The sequence below is a fragment of the Cebus imitator genome, unplaced genomic scaffold (assembly GCF_001604975.1).
Source record: "Cebus imitator isolate Cc_AM_T3 unplaced genomic scaffold, Cebus_imitator-1.0 Scaffold15, whole genome shotgun sequence".
Lineage (NCBI taxonomy): Eukaryota > Metazoa > Chordata > Mammalia > Primates > Cebidae > Cebus > Cebus imitator.
This window is the reverse complement of record NW_016107330.1, coordinates 1,790,673-1,816,477: the sequence shown is the minus strand read 5'-3', so window position 1 is coordinate 1,816,477 and position 25,805 is coordinate 1,790,673. Positions and strand designations below refer to the sequence as shown.

The following is a 25,805-nucleotide window of genomic DNA, read 5'->3' as shown; positions in this document are numbered from 1 at the left end:
TGCCCATACACTCTAGCCTGGGCGACAGAGCAAGACTCTGCCTCAAAAAATAAAATAAAAAATAAAAATAAAAATAAATTTTTTTACAGAGATGGCATCTCACTATGTTACCCAGGTTGGTCTTGAGTTCCTAGCTTCAAAGTATTCCTCCTATCTCAGACTCTCAAAGATTTGGGAATACAGGCATGAGCCACCACACCCAACACCCAACAACCTGGAGTTTCTTAACTTCATCAGTTTTATGTCTATGTGCTTTTGCGTTAGTCTGGCGTGCCCTTGTCTATCCTGTGTGATCACTGAACCAATCAGCCCACCAGATCCGGTTAGACATCTGCTCTCTGAAGCTTCCCGTCACCTCTTCCGTGCCACTGTCCTCACCAGGGCCACCTGACAGGCACTGCTGTGTTGGCCTAACCATCTTTCCTACCAAACAGGAGCAACCAGAGAAAGCAACTAGGCCTTATTAATCTCATCCGCCCAGGGGTCTGGCACACAGTAGGCATTCAATAACGATGCTTGCTCAGTGAATTAAGATAATCACAGATAAGTATATGTTACTACACAGGGCTATAAAAGAAGTAAACAGAAAAATAACTCACTCTCTCTCAGGATTTCTAATCAAATAGTTCAAAGCCTTTCACTGGCCTCAGACATTTACATCCTATTTTAAGAAGAGGTAACTGAAGCTCTAGGTCAGTCTTTGAAGGGGCCTAACTTGTTTATCAGAGACAGTGGAGGGAAAATGTTCAAATCTAAGAAGAAATTATTATCTTACAAAATTTACACTGGCCCTGCTTATATCTCAAAGCTTCTTGTCTCTCTGGGAGGAAGAAGACAAATCAGCTTGGCGCAAATCAATCAGGCAGCATTTATTAGGCCTCTGCTCAGGACTGGGCTCGGCCCGCACCTGTGCACATGCATTGACTCCCGATGCAAAGCCAGACAAGAAGAAACCAAACTGAGAAAGGGAGAATGTCAAATCTTCTCTCCAACCACAGCCTGACTTCTCCTGAACTCTACCGACTTTCCTCTAAGCCCCGAGAACACTGGTTTATGCTTATACCAGAGGTGACACCAGGCTTCTCCTTGGTGCCAACCTCCTATCACTTTCACAAAAGGCTTCCCTGACTCTAGCCCACATTAATTCTTCTCTTTTCTGTATTTCAGAATTTCAGAAATTCTTGTCTGCATAATTAATTTTGGCATTAAATCACAACATCTTATTATCCTTTTCTTAAGAATTTATCTTATCTTTCCCAAAGAGCTGGCAAGATGCTTAAGGATCAGGTTTTGCATCTCTCACATGATACAGTACTGAGCATATAGTAGATGCTTAATAAAAATACCGAGAAAGTGAACTGTTACCATTCGGGCAGGTTTCTATGTTCTCTCTGCCGTCACTGGCATTTACTAACATCTCAAGGTCAACCACATTTACCAAAGAACAGAGACGCCAAAAGAGGTACCCAGTGGCACACCTGCCACTGAGTAGGCAGGCCAGCAAGTTCAAAGGAGAAGAGCACTGGGCTCCCTGGGGTGGTCTTGGAAAAGCTGCCCGACCCTGAGATATGAGTGTGTGGGGCTGGGCCCAGGGGATCCTATTTTCTAGGCTTGGGCTCAGAGATAGAATATCCATAAAAAGCCAAGATATGGGGAGGAAAGGGCTGCCGGGGATCTAGAAGTAAAACCGGCAGGAACACACATGAACGGAGGCCATAAATCCCTCCCGGACGCAGACAATGCCTCAGTGATAAGCATGCAGATTGCACACCTAGTTCAGAAACTCCCCTGAGTTTGCTTGTAATTAAGGGGGTTAGAAAGGTAAAAAAAATATATAAACCCAATTAATCATTTAAATATTTAAAGTCAGATTTTTCCCTCACTCCAGGATTAGTATATTTCATAACGCCAGCAGCAGACAGCCCTGGTTTTTACTGGGGTTCATTTTAGAGCATGTTTAAACTAGTCAGATTGAGTGATGCTTCCAGCAACTAATCGCATGTCAAATAAAAGATATTTTATGTAATAAATTACCGCTACAAGTAATTCAAATGTCATTTATCAGTTTTATTATCAGTCAGGCAAAGTCTTGTTTCTCTATATTAATCAAAATCAAGCTTTTTTTTTTTTTTTAAGCAGTTTTGACACCTCTTGGCAAAAGTACAGAAGTGAAGAGGCAGTCACCCCCGGAGCTGAAAGGAGCGATGTAACGGTACGAGAAGAACGAAGCTCAATGGTGACAACTAAAAACTTCAGGTATTTAAAATTACCATTACCATTGTTTTTACACGAGTGTCAAAGCAGGAAGAAGTCTGTCTCTAAGAACATGTATTTTATTTTTAGGGCTGGGAGACTCTTAAAACTCTTCCTACCTAAGTACCTCAACCTGTAATGCTTTTTCTCAGAGCAATCTGGACAGGAGAATGATTTAAATGACTGAACTGCCCCTCCCCACCCCATTCTTTTGCCTCTTTCAGAAAGACTAACAGTTTAACCCTTTGTGTCTATGGAAAGTAGGTGAACACATGGCCTACCAACTCTGTGACTGACCAGAACAATTTGATCTGAGTCAGACGTTTCCAAGTAGCCAAGAGACCTGTTCGGTATTAAGCCACTGGAGGAAACAGCTGGAATTGAACAGATGTGCATCTTAGAAAATTCTGCACCCCAGCTGCCACTGCCTATCCTCAACAAATCCCATTACACAGCTAGGCCCAGACACACCACTAAAGAAAAAGCGTGGAGACTCAGGCTTTGGTTAAAAAGAAGCACGTAAAGTCAGCTTAGGACCCAAAGCAACTACAAGGGACTGGAAAGAATGCTGGCCAGAAAGGATAAAGGAGCCCCGAGCTGACAAGTCGCAGGTGCTAACCCAATAGCCCGGATACAGGACAAGGCTCAGCACTGAAGTTCTGCGCCCTGCAGTGGGTGACCCAGGCAGGGTACTTGGCAGACTGACACACTTGAGCACACACTCCCTGGCCTCCCCGACTCAGCCTTATGTGGACAGCCAGAGGAGGAGGTCTCTCAATAAGATCCGTAACACAGAGAGCAGATTCCGACCCACTGGCTGGCCCTTCAGCAAGTCTGGAGAAGAGAGGGCCCTTCTGGCTCTACCGAGAAGACCACTCCTGCCTGGCTACAGCTGAGCCGGATGAAGGCAGTGCTGAGGTGAGGGAAAGAAGGTAGCTTCAGGCCAGGTGTCAGGGGAATCACAATGAATCTGTCATGTGAAAATATGCCTTTTTTTTGAGACGGAGTTTCACTCTTGTTACCCAGGCTGGAGTGCAATGGTGTGATCTCGGCTCACCGCAACCTCCACCTCCTGGGTTCAGGCAATTCTCCTGCCTCAGCCTCCCGAGTAGCTGGGATTACAGGCACGCGCCACCATGCCCAGCTAATTTTTTGTATTTTTAGTAGAGACGGGGTTTCACCATGTTGACCAGGATGGTCTTGATCTCTTGACCTCGTGATCCACCCGCCTCGGCCTCCCAAAGTGCTGGGATTACAGGCTTGAGCCACCGCGCCCAGCCAAAATATGCCTTTTAAAATCTGATATCTAACCATTCTAAATCATTTTTTGAAAAAGGAAAACTTCTGAGAATAACAATTAAAATGACAATTGTAGAAAAGGCACTTTGAAAGATAACAGATCCAATGTTGAGTTTCTATTTCTTTTTTTTTTTTTTTGAGACCAAGTCTCGCTCTATCATCCAGGTTGGAGTGCAGTGGCCTGATCTCGGCTCACTGCAACCTCCACCTCCCGAGTTTAAGCAATTCTCCTGCCTCAGTCCCCCGAGGAGCTCTGGGATTATAGGCGCATGCCACCATGCCTGGCTAATTTTTTATATTTTTAGTAAAAACGGGGTTTCACCATGTTGGCCAGGCTGGTCTTAAACTCCTGACCTCAAGTGATCTGCCTGCCTCGGCTTACCAAAGTGCTGGGATTACAGACATGAGTCACCCTGCCTGGCCTATTTGTTTTTTTGAGACAGAGTTTTGCTTTTGATGCCCAGACTGGAGGGCAGGTGACACGATCTCAGCTCACTGCAACCTCTGCCTCCCGGGTTCAAGCAATTCTCCTGCCTTAGCCTCTTGAGTGGCTGGGATTATAAATGCCTGCTACCACACCTGGTTAATTTGCTGTATTTTCAGTAGAGATGGGGTTTCATCATGTTGGCCAGGCTGGTCTCGAACTCCTGATGATCTCAGGTGATCCACCTACCTCAGCCTCCCAAAGTGTAGGGATTATAGGTGTGAGCCACCACACCCAGCCCAGTGCTGAGTTTCATTAAAGAAACAAAATTGAACTATTTTTCCATAGCTTTGTAGTCAATTTTAGCTTTTTTAAAAGTAATTTCAAGGAGGGCTTCTGGCTGCATTTTGGAGGTATGCATTTATAACTCGCTTGAAGAAACTTTATTCCTATAGTAGCTTTCATTTAAGAGCAACAAAAGACCCCTCATGGGTCATGATCCCATATATTGATAATTAAAAGCAAGATTCAAAAAGGACCTTTACGTTTTAACCTAAAATTCCCTAAAAGACTGCTACTATGTGAATGTACAAGGTATAGCCAGGACAAGGGAGGGAGGATGGGAAATGGAGGCTGACCTAAACCTACAAATATTAACTTAAAAAAATAAAATCGGGAGACCAGTTATTGCAGTGAGCAAACAAGAAGGCACCCATGAGTCAGACGTTCACGTTGTTTTTAGAGAAACAGTAACCTCCCAAAGCACTGGGATGAGAAGATGGCAACAGAATCAATAAATCGTTGTACAGGTTTTCTGCCTGTCAACAAAATACCTGAAACAACAATAAAATCATTTACTCTGATTCCTTGTCTCTTCTCAAACCTTTGTCACATGCTTTTAAAAAGTTTGTCTAGAAGAAGACTGGGGTGTGTCACATTCCTTGGGAAAAACCCAAGAGCTTTCTGCTGTTCCCGGTTTCTCCCGGTTTGCTAAGTCTGGGAGACACAGAACACTGCTCTTTGGCCAGCATCCTGAATCCCAATCAAGGTTAAGCAGGAGCTTCAGCGGGTGACTTACTGTATGGCTGAGATATCAGGTGAGGGGGCTGGACAGGAACCACCTGTGTGGCTGGGCCCAAGGACGAAGGCTCATCAGCAGCAGTGCCGGACTGCTGGAAGGCCATATCAATCTCTTCATCTGTCAGCCCTGGGGAGAAGAGGACATAATCGCAGGTGAGTGCCTTTTGCCAGTGTCCATAGCTGCAACAGAATCTTCACTGAGCAAAGACCTTTACAGCCACAGAATGCCTTGCAACCTAGTAAGTTGCCTCCCCGATTTCAAATTCTCTGGAACCTCCCTCAGTTGCAATTTAACCTTAAGCGACAGAATATTAGCCTCAACACGGCTTCCAAATGTGGCTCATTCAATTTCCTTAATTTATCCTTGAGTTTATTGCTGCTTTTGAAGTCGCTCCGTACTGCAATTCTCCATTCTTCCCCCGAAAACAGATACCATCAACTGCAAATGTGGCTCATTTTAATCTGTAATGGTGTTAAAAAAAAAGAAGGGAAAAAACTAACAATAATGCATGAAAACAGACAGGGAAACAAAAAACTAATTATTGGGTGAGACGACTAATTAGTCTAGATCGTTTCTGAAGACGGGAATAATTTGCTTTATTTTATGACAAATGCAGAAATAAAAAGAAAAATCAGGACTGACTGTGATTAGTATGAATGGGATATAGAACGTAAAGAAGAAAATAAAACAAGAAAACAGATCCAAACAAGGCCAGGCCCAAACTTTCAGATGATTATTACTCTAGCCTATCATATGCTGCCTGCATTGCCTTTGGCTAGTTTTTCTTTTCCCTTTTTTAAATCCTCCCAATACTCTAAACCACACCGTACATGGGACATCAGGAAGTAGCTGGGCGCCATCTGCAGTGGCTATGCCATGTGGAGCGGATCTGCCCACAGTAGAATAAAAGGCAAATGAAAACCCCATGAAGGCCACATTTCCAGTGGGCACACAGCTGGGATATTTCCAATGGGTCTGAAGTGAATTTGGGACATTGACTCTTGGGAGGAGGAAGAGGGCCCCAACCAACCCAAAGAACAGGAACAAAATGTGACACACAAGTATGAAACGAGTGGTCCCACGGGGCCAGCTCAGGAAGCAGCTCTGTGTACAGAGATTCCCCAGCTGCTGAAAGTGGGAAAAGCAGGTGGGAGGTCACTGCTAGTCTGCAAAAGACCACTTGGCCTGCCCGTGCTGTTCCGGGAATCCCAATATCCAAGCGAGCCGCAACACAGAGCTTTTAAACTAGAGCCGAGAGCTTTTCCACATCTGGTCGGCAGCTCTCCATTAGAGGCCCACAGCATGGTATATTTGCCCCTGGGGGTAGATGAAGTACAAGGAGGTTCTGAGGATCAGCATCTTCAAAAGCATGGTGCCTCATACGCTGTGCCTAGGGGCTAATAGATGGTGTACATTAATGCTTTAAAGCACAGCTCTGCCCTGCACCATACCGGCATGTGAGTTGACTGCAGCCATCCCTCAAACTTTTCACGCCCTATCACAACTGGTCAAAGGAAAATGCCTGAACTCTTCTAAATAGCTCTGGACTCTTTTTTCCCTTCTCGGCGCTGAGAAGATAAGGACTGCCCCCATTTAAAACTGCAGCTGTTCCCCTCTTTACCCTCTTCACACAGTGGAGGTGGCCAAGAGCAGGCACGGCCACAGCACTGGGAAGTCTGAAGAGCCACCGGATTGCCCCAGTAGCATTGTGCTCTCAACAGATTGGTGGGCCTGATGAAAATGCTTCCAGGGTTCACAGCGCATCACTTACCAACTTCCAAAGACAAAAGCTGAAGTTCAGTAGAGTGGAGCTAGAGAGGGGGTGCTCGATGCAAAGGGACTGCTTAACCCATAACTTCACCTCCCAAGAAGAACAGGGACAGGAAACACAGGCAAGCCAGGCAACAGAGAACACATCCCCCGAGTCTGTGCCTCGCGGGCTCCAGCCTGCGTAGTGACTGCCGATCGTTCTACTAAATAGGAAGAGGAAGCCCTTTTGGAGCCCTAGTGGGAAAGACATGGTTTTAACCAGTTCATAATCAGCCATTAGAGAAGAACACAGCATCTGCGATGTCAGCACAGGCTGATGGTCACTGGTACACTACGGAATTTTATAAACCTGGTGGTTCGTGTGCCTTGTCAGCCACTGGCTGCAAATGAGGATAATTTTCCCAAAAGGAGCATTCAGTTGCATTCTCATTTTCCCTTTTGGCTCTTTCAAATATAAACAAGTACAATAATGTTTAACACTGGGGAAATATACAGTAACTTACAGGCTGTGCTTCGGCCCTGAGAGCCGGCGCTGGTTAAAGGGACAGGACTCTCTGCCCGTAGATCTGCCCTCTGGCCCTGAGCTTTTATGAAACCTATTTTCCTAATAAAACATGTTCCTTGCATTATCGCAGCCGAGCCCACTAGTGAGGCCACAGTTGAAAGGGCATCAGTGCTTCCTTCCAAGCTCTTGTTTTTCAGAGACCTTATCATTTGAGACTCAGAATTTATATTGGCTGAAATTCTGATATCCCTGGTTCTCTGGGAGAGTCAGGATTTTGATTTAGTTACAGTAAATGAATCCTTTCTCTCTTTTTTTTTCTTTTGGTGGAGGTGCCGGGGAGTGAACCCGGTGCCTCATGCATGCCAACCTTTCTCTTCTTTTAAAAAATAAGTGTTTTAACAATCTCACTGGATCATATTCAGAGCCGGGCCATTATCCCGGTCACTGCCCTCATTTAACAGATAAGAAACCCGAGGTCCAAGGAGGGTAAAAACGATACCCCACACCCTACCTATAGGGAGCAGTGATGCTGATGAGCACTCAAGGCTCTCCCTCTCCAGCGCAGTGACTTTCCACTACACCAGAGTTACCAAACATCAAATGGCAGACTCAAACTATGTCTTAGGTCTTCAGTCTTGTTCAAGAGCTTTAGAGAAGGATTACATTTTCTTCTCCCCACCCCATTCCCTCCCCCGGCACTCTCGTCTATAGGAAGGGGCCAGTGAATATTGTTTTTGGGGCTACACTGAAACAGCACGGGAACTTAACCCCTGGCTCCTATCTGTAAATGACACCTGGACAACTTTTTGAACAACACAAGAGTGACAAAGGTAGAATGTCCTCGTCTTGTTCTCATTCTAAAATTCTAGCCCCAAATCAAATCTAAATGCCTGTCACGGACTTCTCTGAGTGTCATCTTCCTCTGAACGTCCCCACCTTGGGCAGAACTGTCCAGCTTCACGACTGTATTTACAGGAGTCAGGTGGTTCATTTGGAACTTAGGGAGACTGAGTAGGAACACCCATCTCTCTCCAGATCACAGCTAGTTATCTGCCCAGTCATTGGCTCTTGGTGCTGAGATGACCCTGCCTTCAGGAACAAGGTGCTGCCATGGAGCCAATATAAGACATCGAGGTGCCTTGGCCCCATCTTTCCCACCCCTGCCAAGACAAACTGCTGATCTTAGATTGAGACCTTGCAGAATCCAAAAGGTTAAGAGGAATAATAAAGGAAACTGCCAATTGTAAGTGAATTCTATTTGGCTCTGAAAGCTGAGGCACAGGCTATATTAAAAAAGGCATCTCTTTGCCGTTGTTTACCATCACCCTGACTAATGCAGACCTTTTTTTTTTTTGTTTTAAATAATCTCATGCAAATTAGACACACACACTTCCTTCCAGTTGATTGCTATCTGCAAGGAATAATCTAACCGCAGAGGGACAGAGCAATGGCTGAGCAGGCAGAGAGCTGGAAGCAAAGGGCTTCACCGTCCTGCAAGCCTCCTCCCTCCTCTATTCAACTGAGTCTCCCTTTAGTTGCTGCCTTTGGAAGAATTAGTCCATTTTAATAAAGCCCCAAATGTTCTTTTAGTTGAGGCATCAATATGCGTTACCTGATACCACTGGCACTAAGCATTCAGATGTTCTTCCTATAACTTCCTTTCTGCCACTTGGTGATTTTCAAGAGCTACCAATCCCCAACCCCTAGCCACCCAGTCTACAGCACTGACAATTCAAATCTATTATTGACAGAGAACAACACTAAGAAATTCCCGTTTCTTAGTGTTACTCTCTCCACTCACTAGCTCTAGTGAAAAGGGGGAGAAAGGGACGAGGGAGCTTGTCTCAGAGGAGGAGAGGCGAAGAGGATGTGGGCTGACTCTGAGAGGTGGAGAGGCCACTTCATCTTTTCACACCACAGTGGCGTGATCCGCAAAACTGAGAGCTCACAATTCAAACCAAACTCTCTGAGTGAAGATTCCATGCTCCCAGCATCGGGGCAGACTTCTTGCAAAAACCTCCAGGGGAGCTCCCTGGACCAGGAGAAGGCTGCTGCCCTTGTGCAGGGGCTGGGCCAGGCATCTCTTCTCCAGGGTGGGCTTCTTTTAAAAGAACAGAACAAGTGAGCTACATCCTATTGATGAAAAAAACCCCGGTGTCACTGCTGCAGTGTCTGACCGGCATGGCCGCAGGGCTGCCATCCTTGCCTGCTTTTATCCCCTAGAAGATAAACAAGTTTGCTTTCATTTTCTCAAGGTTTCTGTTCAAATGCAAACAAAACCAAACTGATTGACTTTGTGAGCTGCAGGGTACTGGCTGCAATTGGGATGCCCTAGGGTCCTTTCCCACGACTCAGACCAAACTAGGGACCCGGAAGGGCTGTCTTTTCTCTGTGGGACAGGCTGTGCAAGGGTTTCTCAGGATAAGTAACCTCAACACTGTCCCCAGTGACCGCTGGGCACTGCCACGGGGCCTGGCCCTGTGCAGGTGAAGCAGAAAGACAGATGACAGAAGACAGCAGTGTTCTCTTCATCTTTCAGGTCAAACAACAGCCAGGACAGAAGGGTTAGGAAGAGTTTGAAATGAGCAAGGTAATGAACTCCTGCCAGCGCCTTCCTGCTCAGCCCTAGTTTTATTATAAAAATGTGGCATCTGACTGAGATCACGGGAACAGGGCCAGAGGGCCAGCAGCAGAGGGTGGCAGTCAAGGGCTGGTCACTGGGACCTCTTCCTCCCCGCTCCGCAGCCCCCTCTATTTCCAGGACTAGAGCAATTCATCCGGGACTCATGGACACTGAGCGGGGGTCACCTCTCTCAGAACAACTAAGTTATCTGCTCTGGCACACTCTGGGAGGAGATGAGGCAGAGAAGACAGCTGGCTAAAAATACTCCCCAAATTAAAAGAAAAAATCAACTCTCTTAAAACAGGTTCAGGGAGGGGAAGGGGAAAAGTATTTTTATTTTATTTTATGAACATTTTGTTGGAACAGTAGAGTACAATAAGGACTCTCAGAGCCTCTAAAAGTCGTGGGATGACCTGGAGACCCCTATTTCCCAGTGCCTTGTATAAAATTGAATTTTTTAAACATAAATTACACGTAATGACGACACTGTAAAAACTAACAGTAATGGAAAGCTGTGCTGTATTTCATTAGCCTGTATTATTCCGTGCCACCTGATCCAGCCGGGCCTTGTTTATGAGTTAGTGTGTTAGCAGATGCCGATGGAAGCATTTGCTTCGACCTTGCTCTTCTCATTGGGGCATGAAATTACGACGGCAGCACCTTGATATTACAGCCATAAATACAGTAAACTGCAAATTTAAGCCAACGGCTCCTATTGTCTCTGAACATAAAGCTGATCGGTATTTATTTAAAAGGAGAACAAAAAAAATATTATATATCACCTTGTTTATGGGGCCTCCCCCACCCACTTTCCTATCCCCTCCCCCAGCCCCCCAACCTGTCTAATTCACTTGGTTAAAATATTAAACAAATAAGCCAAACACTTTTTCCTCCACTGATTAACTATTGCCAAGCAGTGAAAACAGTTTTTGAGAAAACTAGTTCCAAATGTCATTACCCTGAATGAAAGAGTTTTCATAAGAATTGATGGGATGGGGAGTGGGGGTGGGGGGAGCTGGTTGCCATCATCTTAATATTGATATGTAAATTTAAGAACAAGACCTGAGACTTTTCCCTCTCCTTAAATGAGGGAAGTTCAAACAACAGGAGAAAAAGTTGCTGATGGTGCCCTGAAACTGAATGTCCTCTCCGTATCCTTCTAGAAATCGTTAGGCAGAAACATTATTTCAAAAAGCAGCAAAACACTGCCTCCTGCCACCTAAGGAAAGAAAGAAAGATATCTAACCAAGAAGATAATTCTCAGCTCATCACAGAGAGCTGGGGCACCTTTCATTAAAACTTGCACCAATCCCTCCTTATCCCAGTGAACCATAAAGACAACATATCCTTTAAATACATTAAATGTGGAAGAAAAATAAACACAAAGACAAAAGGACACTGGATATCACCCGGCCATGTCTCCCAGTATAAATCACTGAGTAAAAAAGCCAGTGCAAAATGTATTTCACTGCTAGCTGAAAGACTGTGGAAATCGGCAGGCTTGTTCCCCTTGAAGCCTAAAGAGAAGGCAGGTCTGCTTTCCTAATGTCAACAGAAGAGGCAAAGAGGGATGTAAAAACTCCACCACCAAGTTTGGAGGTTTCAAAGGGCTAGTGGTGGAAACCATGGAACAACAGCAGGCGAGCTCAGAAGCCACTAGCAGTGCAACACACAGAAGGCCATTTTAGCAGTGAATTAAATGCGAGTTTGGGGGAGCAGTTTAATTCCAAAGCAGATAGGCTGGTTCACTGGGTCCAGTGCTCAGCAGTTTCAATGACACAGCCAAATCAACCAAGATCAAAAGTTTCTGTACATTTACTTTTGATAGGTTATTCCACAAGGCAGACGTACTCCCTTGGAGCCCTAAATTATATCAGACACACCAGTCATTGAGCTTAGCTCCTTCCGCATAAGGAGGAAACTTTCCTATAAAATTTATTGAGCTTCTCTGGGGAGTAGTATAACTGGTGAACAAGACAGAAGTGAGCTGCCCCTCTGTGTAACACAAATTGAGATCTTTCATATGAAAGACTGGGAGGGTTTCCAATCAGCATCCACGATGTCTATTTTTAGATCTATATAATCTAAAGGTTTTTTTTTTTTTCTTTTAATCCCTCTCTGCTAAATTAGAAACAAAAACAAAGAGAAGTTATTTTCGATATTTGATCGATTCCAGAGGATTAATAGCAGGACAAATATTGTTGCTGGCTGCCACGGACAGCAGGACTTTCGCAACAGGCAGAGAAGTCAGCACTTCCCACAGTATACTGAGTAAGTCCACAGGAAGAAATCGTGTCCTTAAAGACCCAGGGGATAATAATCAGGAATCTCTGCTACTTAAATGCCAAGGAAGCCAAACATGTATTTGTGCATGCATGGAAAAGCCAAACTGATAAACGCTTTTAGGGATACTTAAATCTTGCTCCTGTTTCAGAAGAGGTCAAGAAGGGTGGTTTTAAAAAAAGGAATCAACAGGCTGGGTGCGGTGGCTCACCCCTGTGATCCCAGCACTTTGGGAGGCTGAGGTGGGTGGATCCTAAGGTCAGGAGATCAAGACCATCCTGGCTAACGCGGTGAAACCCTGTCTCTACTAAAAATACAAAAAATTAGCTGAACGTGGTGGCGCACACCTGTAGTCCCAGCTACTCAGGAAGCTGAGGCAGGAGAATCACTTGAACCCAAAAGGCAGAGGTTGCAGTGAGCTGAGATAGCACCACTGCACTCCAACCTGGGTGACAGAGCAAAACTCCGTCTCAAAAAAAAAAAAAAAGGAATCAACTTGGCTTTGACAAGCAAACAAAGAAATTCAGAACTGCGAGAAAAACTGGAGTTTATCTGATCTCTCTCCTGTTCCTTTTCTTTTTTTCCTTCTGTTTCATAGATCAGGAAAAAGAAACACCACATAGAGGCATAGGGACTTGCCCCATAGCCCATGTAAGCCCCAGAAATGGATTCCCACACAGGGCTCTCTGTGCTGGGCAGGGGCAGGGGGGTTGGGAGCATGAGCAGCCTGACACATCTGCTGTCCTCTGCCACTTGACACAGTCTACACATTTTAAATAAGCAAATTCTCAGGATCAATACCCCCAAAAGAAGAAAACCAAAGAGAATATCAGGAGCATGGGGGGAAACTAGGTAAAGGGCACAGAGAAGTCTACACACACACCTACCCTCCCATCCCCCCCAACACACACTTGTGTGTATATACCTAAAAGAAAAGGAGGATAGGAAACTGGTAACTGGTTATATGGGGGACCAGTAGCTGGGGAACAGAGACTGAAGAACACTTTTCACTGCGTATCCTTATGAATTTTGTTCCATGTGAATAGATTTCTGATTCAAACAGATAAATTAAAGAAAAAAGAAAGTGTGTGGGAAAAACAACCAACCAACCAGACTTGATCCTTAACAAAATCACTTACAGTGATTAACCCCATTTTCTGGAAGAGAAAAACCAAGACAGGAAAAGATACAAAGCTAAGCCCAGGAGTTGGTATTATAACACAAAGACATCCACAATTTCTAACTTCTTGCTTAACCCATTGTGGCTGCAACCACAGCAGCCAAGTACAAGGTGGCTTTTTTTTTCAATGTGTTTTTAAAAGGCAGACATCTGTTCTGTTTTGACACATCCTGGCTGCCCAAATGTTTCTTTCAGCTCTAAATATTTGCTTCACCAATGGAAATGTTTCCATCACTGCAACAAAACAAACATTTGCTTTGGGATGAGAGGGCTAGCCATACGCCGTCTCATATGTTCTTTCGAGCAGCCTGATTTGGGAAACAACTCCACTATAGGACACAAATCAAGGTGGAGATTTTTGTTCCTTTAAGAAAACCTTGTCACAAGAGTTTAGTGCACTAGGGCACATGCTCCAGTCACTCAGCTGGATGCTATAAATGTTCCTTGGGGGTTTTCTTCTACATCTTGAATCTTAAATATGTGATCAGAAGGTCTATTATTTGGCATTCAGCTTACTTCCTAAAGATTTAAACTACCATGCAGCCATCAGATGTTTTTTCAAGTCCTCACATTAATCTGATATTAACACGTGAAAACATGCTATGTCCTAATAGGTCAATACATAAATTATTTTGTCACCACCTAGTTGTGTAGCTCAAATGAATCTGGTATTGGTTGCTACTGTCAACATTATTAGTATTGAGATAAACATGTAGCACTCAACCAAATCCATAAATATTTGAGTGCTAATTCTGCTAGGCAATGTGAGGGTGCTATCTGATTTTCCCTACCTGTTAAATGGGAGCCTCGCTAGGACCCCTTCCTCCCAGTTTATGTTGAATGAGTATTCTCAAAATAACAGCCAAGTGTATTAAACCCAAGTGCAGCAGAGTGTTTTAGCTCTTTACATCTTTAACTCTTTGAGCTCCATGCTAATCCTGTGCAGGCCCACTGAGGAGCACGAGACAAGGTTGGCAGGCTCACGGTTTTGTGGCACCTCCAAGCAGTGCCAGAAGCAGGCACTTGATTCCCCCCATTTACAGGAGGGGAGCCAGAGGCTCACAGACGTGAACCAGCCTATCTGAGGTCTCACTGCTGCAGGGTGGAGGGAGGGCTCGGACCCCGGGCCCAGGCTCCTCAGCACTACTCTATACAGCACGGGGTGGCAGGGGTAATATTCCAAATCCCGTTCAAGGCAAAAGGTAACACTGACAGCCCTGTCTTCTAGCCTGTCATTCAGATGTACTGGCAAAGCTGTTAAGACTGGATTTTTTCAAATTAAAAACCGCTTTTAAACATGAGGATGCCCAATGCCAGTGAGGGTGCCATGGAAGAACAAACTGAGAAATACTGGAAGACACTTTGGCACTCTATCCCAAGAGTTTTTAAAATGTTCATACCTTTTTGACTCAAATCATTTTGCGTCTAAGAAATAATACAATAATGTAGTAAAATACATATGTATAAAGACAGTTCATTAGCCAGGCACAGTGGCTCACACCTGTAATCCCAACATTTTGGGAGGTTGAGGTGGGCAGATTGCTTGAGCCCAGGAGTTTGAGACCAGACTGGGCAACATAGTGAGACCCCTGTCTCTACCAAAAAAAAAAAAAAAAAAAAAAACACTACAAAAATTAGCTGGGCATGATGGTGCACACCTGTAGTGCCAGCTACTTGGGGGGGCTAAGATGGGGATTGCTTGAGCCCAGGAGGTTGAGGCTTAAATTCAACTTATACTTGCTCAGAAGGGGAAAGCGAGGGAAAATACGCTACATCCGGTGGGGACGGGCTCACCACTTCGCTCCACAAGTGCTGGATCTTCCAGCGAGCACAAGACAGGAGGCCTGAACTCGCTGTGCCCTCATCACCTCATTCCCACACACCCTCGCAGTCCGAGCACCATGTCACAGGCTATTTTCCCCCACACAGCTTGGCCCTCATATGGAACGCAGACCGTGTCGCCTGGTGTTAAACCAAAGATCTGTTTGGGTGTGAAGGAAAATGTGGGTGCCACCGGACTTACTGAGAGAACACCTTTCTAAGGGATTTTTAACAATTACTTTTAAAATTCATATTTAAAAGATATATTTGCATTTATAAAATTCTAAAGATATAAAAAGGTATACAGTAGCCCACCCTTATCTGAGGGGGATTCATTCCAAGACACTCAGTGAATGCCTAAAACCACAGATAATACAAAATTCTATACATTCTATGCAAATTTTTTTTTTTTTTTTTCACAATTTCAGGGATAGACTTGTTCTTACCATAGATTTTAGCAACCTCAGCATATGATTTTTTTTCTTTCCTTATTAAGTCAAGAGCTTTCTCCATCTCACTTAAAGGAAGCACTTCACGGTTTCTCTTTGACATATCTGAATTGCTAGCATCGCTACTGTTGCACGTGGGGCCATTATTAAGTAACAGAGGGCTTACTTGAACACAAGTACTTGGATATCATGACCATGGATCCGATCACCGCGAGGGCTACTAAGTGACTGCCAGGTGGAGGTGTCCACAGCTGGATAAGCTGGACAGAGGGATGATCCACCTCCCAGGCAGGACAGCATGAGATTTCATCAAGCTACTCAGGATGGCACATACTTTAAAACTATGAATCATTTATTTATTTCTGGAATTTTCCATTGAAATATTTTTGGACTTTGGTTGACCTTAGATACTTGAAACCATGAGAGGCAGAACTATGGATAGGGGGAGACCGCCTTATCGTGAAAAGCCAGTCTCCTTCCCACACCTGCCACCCTGTAATATCCTCCAGGGACAACGATTGCTAAAGTTTCTTATGTAAAAAGCATATGTAGCTGGGCACAGTGGTGGACACCTATAATCCCAGCTACTTGGGAGGACGAAGCGAGAGGACTGCTTGAGTTCAGGACTTCAAATCTAGGCAACACAGTGAGATTCCATCTCTAGGAAAAAAAACAAAAAACAAAAACAAAAATAAATTAAAAAAACAAAACAAAAAAAAAACATATATGTGTGTACATATATGTGTACATCTGTATGTATATTTTTATACAAATGACAGCATGCTATACACACTGTTCTAAATCTTACTATTTTTAATTAAGTTATCCTGGAGAACACTCCATGTTAGTATCTACAGCGCTCTCTCATTCTATTCAATGGCTATATGGTTGGTGTGGATGTACTATAATTTATTTAACATCCCCTATTGAACATTTACTGCTACAAACAAAGCCATAATAAAGGACCTTGAATATACCACTTGTACAGGTGTAACTCTAACCCTAGGAATAGACTCAGGTGTGTGCAGTTTTAATTTTAATAAGGCCTGTCAACTCTTCCTTCCAGGCTTTCCACTCACAATCTCTAGCAAGCATTTTATCTTTGCCATTCTTAAAGGTTAGAAAATGGTCTCGTTATAGTTTTGTGTTGTTTTTTTTTTTTTTTGAGACAGAGTCTCACTCTGTCACCCAGGCTCGTTGCAACCTCCACCTCCCAGATTCGAGCGATTCTCGTGCCTAAGCCTACCAAGAAGCTGGGATTACAGGCGTGTGCCACCAGCCCTGCTAATTTTTGTATTTTTGTAGAGACAGGGTTTCACCATGTTGGTCAGGCTGGTCTCGAACTCCTGGCCTCACGTGATCCATCTGCCTCGGCCTCCCAACGTGCTGGGATTACAGGCATGAGCCACCACACACAGCCTCATTATAATTTTAAGTAAACTTTTGTTGGCATTGAATGTATACAGAAGAGCATGCACATTTTAAGTGTACGGCTTAATGAATTTTCCCATAGTGAAAAGACTTATGTAACTACCACCCAGATCAAAAAATAGAGTAACAGCCTCTAGCACCATCCCTCACGTCTCCTCCCAGGCACCATCTAACTTCTAATACCACAGATTCAGTGTGCTTGCTTTTGAATTTTATACATGTGGGATCATACAGAAAGGATTATTTGATAAAGGGCTCCTTTTGTTCAACATTATGCTTGTGAGAGTCATCCTTGTTGCCATACACAGCCACAGTTCATTCAAATTGTTGTACTGTATTCTTATACAGTAAAAGAATGTATCTATTTCCAGTTTTGGACAATCTATGAATAATGCTGCTATCAACATTCTTATATATTTTTTTTTTTGAGGGGAAATGCTCAATTATAGAATGCACATCTTCTCAGCTTTAACAGATACTGCCAACAACGTCCAAAATGGTCACAGCAATTCACACTCCCACCAGCAGAGTAGGAGAGTTCTAGCTGTCCCACAGCCGACAGCAAAGTTCTCAGTCTTTTCAATTTTAGTCATTCTGGTGGGTGTGAAGGATATCGCATTCTGATTTCAATTTGCATTTCTCGGCCGGGCGCAATGGCTCATGCCTGTAATCCCAGCACTTTGGGAGGCCGATGTGGGCAAATCATGAGGTCAAGAGATCAAGACCATCCTGGCCAACAGATCAAGACCATCCTGGCCAACAGATCAAGACCATCCTGGCCAACATGGTGAAACCCCGTCTCTACTAAAAATACAAAAATTAGCTGGGTGTGGTGGCACATGCCTGTAGTCTCAGCTACTCGGAAGGCTGAGGCAAGAGAATCGCTTGAATCCGGGAGGCAGAGGTTGCAGTGAGCCAAGATCCCACCACTGCATTCCAGCTTGGCGACAAAGTGAGACTCCATCTCAAAAGAAAGAAAATTGCATTTCTCTGACAACTAATGAGGCTAAACATTTTTTTGTTTGTTTACCATCTTCATTGAGTAGAGGTTCTATGTAATAAGGCAAATTTGTTCATTGTGTTGTTAGAATCTCGATTGCTTTGTCTGTTTGTATCATGAAACATTGAGAAAGAAGTTTTGAAACGTCCCATTATGAATGATTTGTCTAGTTCTCCTTTCAGATCTGTCCAATTTTGCTTTCCGTATATTGAAGCTATGTTTATTAGGTGTGTAAGTATTTTGAAATGTTCCTCTTGTTGGTGATTGACCATTTTATCATTCTGAAATTTCTCTCTTTATCTCTGACTCTACTTTTTGCTTTTTCTCTTTGAGACAGAGTCTCACTCTGTTGCCCAGGCTGCAGTGCAATGGCATGATCTCAGTTCACTGCAACCTCCACCCCCCACGTTCAAGCGATTCTCCTGCCTCAGACTCCCAGGTAGCTGGGATGACAGGCATGCACCACTGCACCTGGCTAATTTTTGTATTTTTAGTAGAGATGGGGTTTCGCCATGCTGGCCAGGCTGGTCTTGAACTCCTGACCTCAGGTGATCTGCCCACCTTGGCCTCCCAAACTGCTGGGATTACAGCTATGAGCAACCACGCCCGGCCTTCTGACTCTACTTTTAAGATCACCTTGTCTGGTATTAGTACCAAGTTTTTTTTGCTTAGTGTTTGCATGGCCTATCTTTTTCCATCACTTGACATTTAATCCTTTCATATCTTTAAAGGTGTGCCTGATGCAAGCGGCATTGAGTCTTTTAAATCTAATCTTCACCAAATGCTTTTAATGGAGTATTTACTCCATTTATATTTAACATAAATGCCGAAATTTGGGGATTTATATCTTTCATATTACAATTTGTTTTCCTTTTGACCTGTTTAGCACTCTCTTTTCTCTCCTGTCTTCTTTTTAATTCAGTTTTTCCTTCTATTACCTTGTAGTCAAGGTGGTTTCTGATGGATTTATCTACTGTAAAGTTACTATCTTTTCTTTCAGAGTTAATAAATAGCTTGGAAAAGATACTTTGCTTTTTCTTGTCAAACTTTCATCTTCTCATTTTAGCAACCGTCAATGGAACTTGTCTGCAACAATTATTACTGGATGTTTGCCTACTGGGAGATCCTCAGTTAGGAATGAAAGGGGTCCTGAGACTAAAATACTTGCAAACCAGTGCCCTAGACATCACAAATACATCCTTTACTTACTATAGTATGATATAAATGAGAAATGTTAGCGTTCCCCCAAAGATCCTCACACGTGTCCACTTTCCCTCCACTCATCCTTTCATATGCTGACATATGTTTCAATTATATGTTAAAATCCACAGGAAAGACATTTGTATTTCACACAGTCAATATTCACTGATATGTGTCCTTTTGTTCGTTCTTCATTCCTTCCTGCATTTCTGTGTTTCCATGTAAGATCATTTTCTCTCTGCTTGAAAACTCCTTTAGTGTTTCTTTCAGTACAATATGCTAGTGATGAATTCTCTCTTTTTGCTTGCCTGGAAATGTCTGTATTTTCCTTCACTTTTTAAAGACGTTCTTTTATGAAATAATTTCTGACTTGCAGAAAAGCTGCTGAAGGCATAGTACAAAGAATTCTCATATATCTTTCACCTGGGTTCTTTAAATGTTAAATTCATCACATTTGCTTTATTATTCTCTATTAATCTGTCTATGTGATTATTTTCCCGGAACTGTTTGAGACTAAGTCACAGACATCATACCCTACCCCTTAAATATTTCAGTATGCATATCTTGATTTGGGGTGCTTATATATAATCACAGAATAATTATCAAAATCAAGGCGTTAACAATGTTAAATTTATATCTGTAGCTCAGATCTTTCCTCTGAACTTGATTCATAATATCCCTCTGCTCACCTGTATCTCCACTTGGATATCTTGTGTCTAATACTGAACTCCTAATCCTGCCCCACCACACTGCTCCATTCCTAGTTAATGATGACTCCAAACTTCTAGTCACACAAGGCCAAAAACCCTCGAGTCATCCTTAATGTCTACTTCTCTTTCATATCCAGATCCAACAAATCAGGCTATTCTGTTGGATCTACTTCTAAAAAATATCCAGGGAATCTGAGGATGTCTTAACACTAGACTAGTCTCCCAGCTTCCACCCTGGTGATCCTATTAAACCTTACATCAGATGGTCTCACTCCTCGCTTAAAACACTCTGATGATTTTCCATTTTACTCAAAAGAAAACTAAAGTCCTGACCAAGATCAATGCTGCCCTATACAACCTCACTTCCTGTTAATGCTGTGACCTTATCTCTCACTACTATCCACCTGCCCCACCGTTCTTGTTCCTAGAATTTGCCAGACACACTTCCTCTTCAGGCTTTTGTACGGGTCATTCCCTTTTCCTGAAACTCTTTCTACCCTGAAATCTGCATGTTTTGCTTCCTCGTTTTCTTCAAGTTTTTGCTCAAAATGTTATCTTAGAGGGGCTTTTCCAAACCATCCCATTTAAAATTGCAAATTCTTAGAAGCATCCTCTATTGCTCTTACTCTACTTGTGTTTATATTTTATTCTATTCAACGCCTTCTCCCTCCCACTCTACCATTACATTTGGGGTTATTTTATTCACTGCTCTGTTCCTAGTATCTAAAACACCTATGTTCTACTCCCACCTAGCAGATATTCAATAAAAATGTGTAAAAATCCAGGCATGGTGATTCACACCTGTAGTCTCAACACTTTGGGAGGCTGAGGTGGGAGGATCACTTGAGTACAGGAATTCAAGACCAGGCTGGACAACACAGTGCAACCCCACCTTAAAAAAAAATAGCTGGGTGCAATGGTGTATACTTGTAGTCCCAGCTACTAGGGAAGCTGAAGCAGGAGGACTCCTTGAGCCCAGAAGGTCAAGGCTGCAGTGAGCCATGATTGCACCACTGCACTCCAGCATGGGTGACAGAGCAAGACCCTATCTCAAAAAAAAAAAAAAAAAAAAAAAAACTGTAGAAAGAATAAATAGAGATCCCAATATGTAAAACAGATAAAAGTAATGTTCAGGTTTTAGGAGGTCCAGTGGGGCATGAAGAAAAATCAGAATTCCATCTTCTTGATTCCCTCTTTCTCCCTCAAATATCTCTTCAGAATCTCCAGGGATCCCCAGAGGTAAGTATAAAAACTGTTACCAGGCTGGGTGCAGTGGCTCAGGTCTATAATCCCAGCACTTTGAGATGCTGAGGCAGGTGGATCACTGGAGGTTAAGGAGTTCAAGACCAGCCTGGCCAACAGGGTGAAACCCCCATCTCTACTAAAAATATAGAAATTAGCCGGGCGTGGTGGCAGGCACCTTTAATCCCAGCTACTCAGGAGACTGAGGCAGGAGAATGGCTTGAACCCGGGGGGCGGAGGCTGCAGTGAGCCAAGATCGTACTATTGCACTCCAGCCTAGGCAACAGAGTGAGACTGCATCCCAAAACAAAACTAAACTAAACTAAATACCTGTTACCACATATTCATCCTGTACTAAAGCGAACTAATTTATTCCTCAGCCCCTGATATGCCTTATACTCTGGAGAGTCAGGCATCAGTCTTCTACCGCTGATGTTCCAGCCATCAGAGCAGCTTCTTCTCAACACACTCAGAGCCTGTCAGTTGTTCCGGGTTATCGCTTCCATCACCAAAGCCTCTGATCACCCTAGGTGGAAGTACTTTTCTACAGCAATTACTATCTATATAATACTTCTCTGGTTGCCAAACATGGATGGTTTTGTAACCTTTCTTTTATCTTACATGGTTTTCTGAGGATTTTAATGTTGTTGAATTTTTATTCTCTGCCTTATTCCTTACTGTATTCCCAAAACCTAAAATACTGATCAACCCATAGTGGGCATTCACCAAATAACTGTTCAATGTGTGAATAAACGTGAATAAAGCATACTGGTGCTTAATGGATTGCAGATTTTCAACAGCTGTAAGATATATTCGTAGCACTTGGTGATAATCCCTTTTTCTCCATCTTAAAAAAAAAGTTATTTATCCTAAAACTCATTATCACTGTCATCAGTCACATTTAACATTATTCTTGGGGTTTCATCCTATGTAATAAGGCAGGAAATAAAATTAAAATGTCTTATGAATTAGAAACAAGTTTACAAAATAATCGACTGATCATATACCTATAAAATTTTATTTAATCATAAGAAAGTTGAGTGGGGTGGCAAGATATAGAATACATATAAAATTTAAAAATCAGTAGTACTCCAATGTACCAGCAATAATTAAAAAATGAAATGAAGAGAAACTCCTTTCACAGTAGCCATGAGAAATATAAAATTACTATAGTCTTATAGAATGTTAGATCAATATAAAGAAATGTTGCAGAGAAATAAGACAAATGAAAAAGGCTTTTCAAATTAATTTATAAGTTTGACACAATTTCAATAAAAATCCCAATTATTTTAAATTATCTCAGATGTTCCTCAAGCTTATCTGGGAGAATGCACAACAAATAATAACAAGAACTGGCCGGGTGCAGTGGCTCAAGCTTGTAATCCCAGCACTTTAGGAGGCCAAGGCAGTGGATCACCCGAGATCAGGAGCGTGAGACCAGCTTGGCCAACACGGTGAAACCCCATCTCTACTAAAAATACAAAAATTAACCGGGCGTGGTGGTGGGCGCCTGTAATCCTAGCTATTTGGGAGGCTGAGGCAGGAGAATCACTTGAACCTGGGAGGCAGAGGTTGCAGTGAGCCCAGATCACGCCACTGCACTCCAGCCTGGGCTACAGAGTGAGACTCCATCCCCCCTCAAAAAAATAGAATAACAAGGATTTTCCTAACACCAAGGTCAGGGGCAACAAGAATGGAAACAGGTTTCATTCTGCCCTCGTGGGATTCCAGACTGCTCTTAATCTTCCTTTCCTGACTATCTGCCATGTAGACCTCAAGCTCCAGCCTCAGATGTGACAACAGCATACATATTTCCCATTGGTTCTGCTTCTCTGGTTGAACCCGTACTGAGACGTAGAAGACTGTTCTTTTCCTTTGTAGCTCATAGCAATTGGACTCTCATTTGTTAATTTATGTGTCAGCTGTTTCCTCCACTAGAAGCATAACACAGTGGCTAAAAGCAAAAATCAGGGAAAAAGTGGCTTATGTTTCAATCCTGGCTCTGACACTTAATAGCTATGAGTCAGGTCCCTCATCTGTAAAATGAGAATAAAGTTGTTATAAAGATTAAATAAGGTGTTACTTTTATAAATCAATGCCTGGCATATATAAGCAGCATATGAACTTGATGAATAAAAATAATGGACTGAAAAAAAGAGTAATTAGGAATGTTAGGTAGTCCATTCTGTATCCTCTTTTGGATATTTAGATATGCTTCTTTGCATTTTTTTAAGTGGTCCCTTTAGGGATTACGATATGCATTCTCAATTTAGCAGTCTACTCTGAATTAATATTACACCATGTTACATATTAAGAACTTTAATATGATACATATAATTGTATGTACCATACTGTATTGTTTTATTTATATTAATAATACATTTTATTAAGAATCTTGGTCGGGTACAGTGGCTCATGCCTATAATCCCAACACTTTGAAAGGCCAAGGCAGACGGATCACCTGAGCTCAGGAGTTCAAGACCAGCCTGGGCAACATGGTGAAACCCTGCCTCTACTAAAAATATAAAAATTTGCCAGGCGTGGTGGCATGCACCTGTAATCCCAGCTACCCAGGAGGCTGAGGCAGGAGAATCGCTTGAATCCGGGAGGCGGAAGTTGCAGTGAGTCCAGATATCTCGCCACTGCAGGCCAGCCTGGGTGACAGAGTGAGATCCTATCTCAAAAAAAAAAAGAATCTTAATTTCATTTACACTTCCTTCTGTCTTTTGTGCTACTGTTACAAAATGTTCACTACATATAAATATATGAGTATATTATAAATCTAACACTACGTTGTTGCTATTGCTTTAGTCAACTGACTTCTACAGAATTGAAGAATAAAAATAAAATAGTATTTTATATTTTCCTACGTATTTAACATTCCCACTGCTCTTTATCCTGAAGACCCAAATTTCCATCTAGTATTGTCAGAGGCATGTGAACCAGAACAACTCCATCTTGAATAGGAGCTGGATAAAATTAGGCTGAAACTTACTGGGATGCATTCCCAGAACAGTTGAAGCATTCTAAGTCACAGGATGAGACAGGAGGTCGGCACAAAATGTAGGTCCTAAAGACCTTGCTGATAAAACAGGCTGCAGTACAGGAACTGGCCCAAATCCACCAAAACCAAAATGGCCACGAGAGTGACACCTAGTCGTCCTCACTGCTACACCCCCACCATCCCCATGACAGTTTACAAACGTCAGGGCAACGTCAGGAAGTTATCCTATATGGTCTAAAAAGGGAAAGCATAAATAATCCACCCTGTTTATCACATCAACAAGAAATAGCCATAAAAATGGGCAACCAGCAGCCCTCTGTCTATGGAGTAGCCATTCTTTTATTCCTTTACTGTCTTAATAAACTTGCTTCCACTTTGCACTGCGTACTCACCCTGAATTCTTGTGTGAGATCCAAGAACCCTCTCTTGGGGTCTGGATCGGGAACCCATTCCTAACATATTTCTCTTTCTTGAAACAGTATTATCTTCTCTTCAATGGGAAGATCTCACACTGGATATTTATTAAGTGTATGTCTACTGGTGACAATTTATCTCAGCTTTTATCTTATGATGTCTTTATTTTTCCTACATGGATATTTACACTGTACAGAGAATTCTAGGTTAAGCATCTTTTTTCTTTGGCCATTCTGAATACATCATTCCATTGTCCAGTGCGCTACACTGTCTCTGATTATGAGTCAGCCATAATTCTGATCCTTGTTCCCTTTTTCTTTATTTTTTATTTTATTTTATTTTATTTTTTGAGATCGAGTCTTGCTCTGTCACCAGGCACGATCTCGGCTCACTGCAACATCCGCCTCCCAGGTTCAAGCGATTCTCCTGCCTCACTCTCCCAAGTAGCTGGGACAGGTGTGTGCCACCACAACCAGCTAATTCTTTTGTATTTTTAGTAGAGACAGGGTTTCACCATGTTGGCCAGGATGGTCTCCATCTCTTGACCTCATGATCTCCCAAAGTGCTGGGGTTACAGGTGTGAGCCACCGTACCCGGCCTCTTTTTCTTTATTTTTAATATTCAGCAGTTTCACTAGGATATATCTCGATATAATTTGCTTTGCATTTACCCTACTTGTCATTGGCCACGCTTCCTGGGCTGCTGTTTGTGTGGGGTTACTTTAATCAAAATTGGAAATTTCCAAGCCAACATTTCTTCAAATGTTTTTCTGCCTCATTCTTCTCTCCTTTTGGGGAGTACAGCAGTTACCCTATGTTAGACAGTTTGATTTTTGCCCTGCAGGTCATTTAGGCTCTGCTCCTATTTTTTATTCCAGGTATTTTTTCTCTACATACTTCAGTTTGGATGATTTCTGCTTACCTGTTGTCAAGTTCACTAATCCTTCCTTCCATCGTGCCCAATCTGCTGTGCCTCTCATTCAGGGAAATTTCAGTGTCAGGTTTTGTGTTTTCCAGTTCTAAGATTTATATTTGGTTCTTTTTTACAACTTCCTTATCTCCACTCCAACTCCTTATCTCTACCCTCTCACCCATTTTTTTCATGTAAATTATTATT

The 25,805-nt window shown here is 42.9% G+C and overlaps 1 protein-coding gene across 3 annotated transcripts in view; it reads right to left on the bottom strand.

The window, feature by feature from the left end:
* Positions 1-25,805, bottom strand: part of PEX14 (peroxisomal biogenesis factor 14) — a 149,198-nt gene that overhangs the window by 24,573 nt on the left and 98,820 nt on the right. For all 3 annotated transcript variants that reach the window (XM_017503864.2, XM_017503873.1, XM_037729610.1), the window contains one exon: positions 5,055-5,183. In XM_017503864.2, the coding sequence (XP_017359353.1) occupies positions 5,055-5,183 (129 nt within the window). The remainder of the gene's footprint in view (positions 1-5,054; positions 5,184-25,805) is intronic.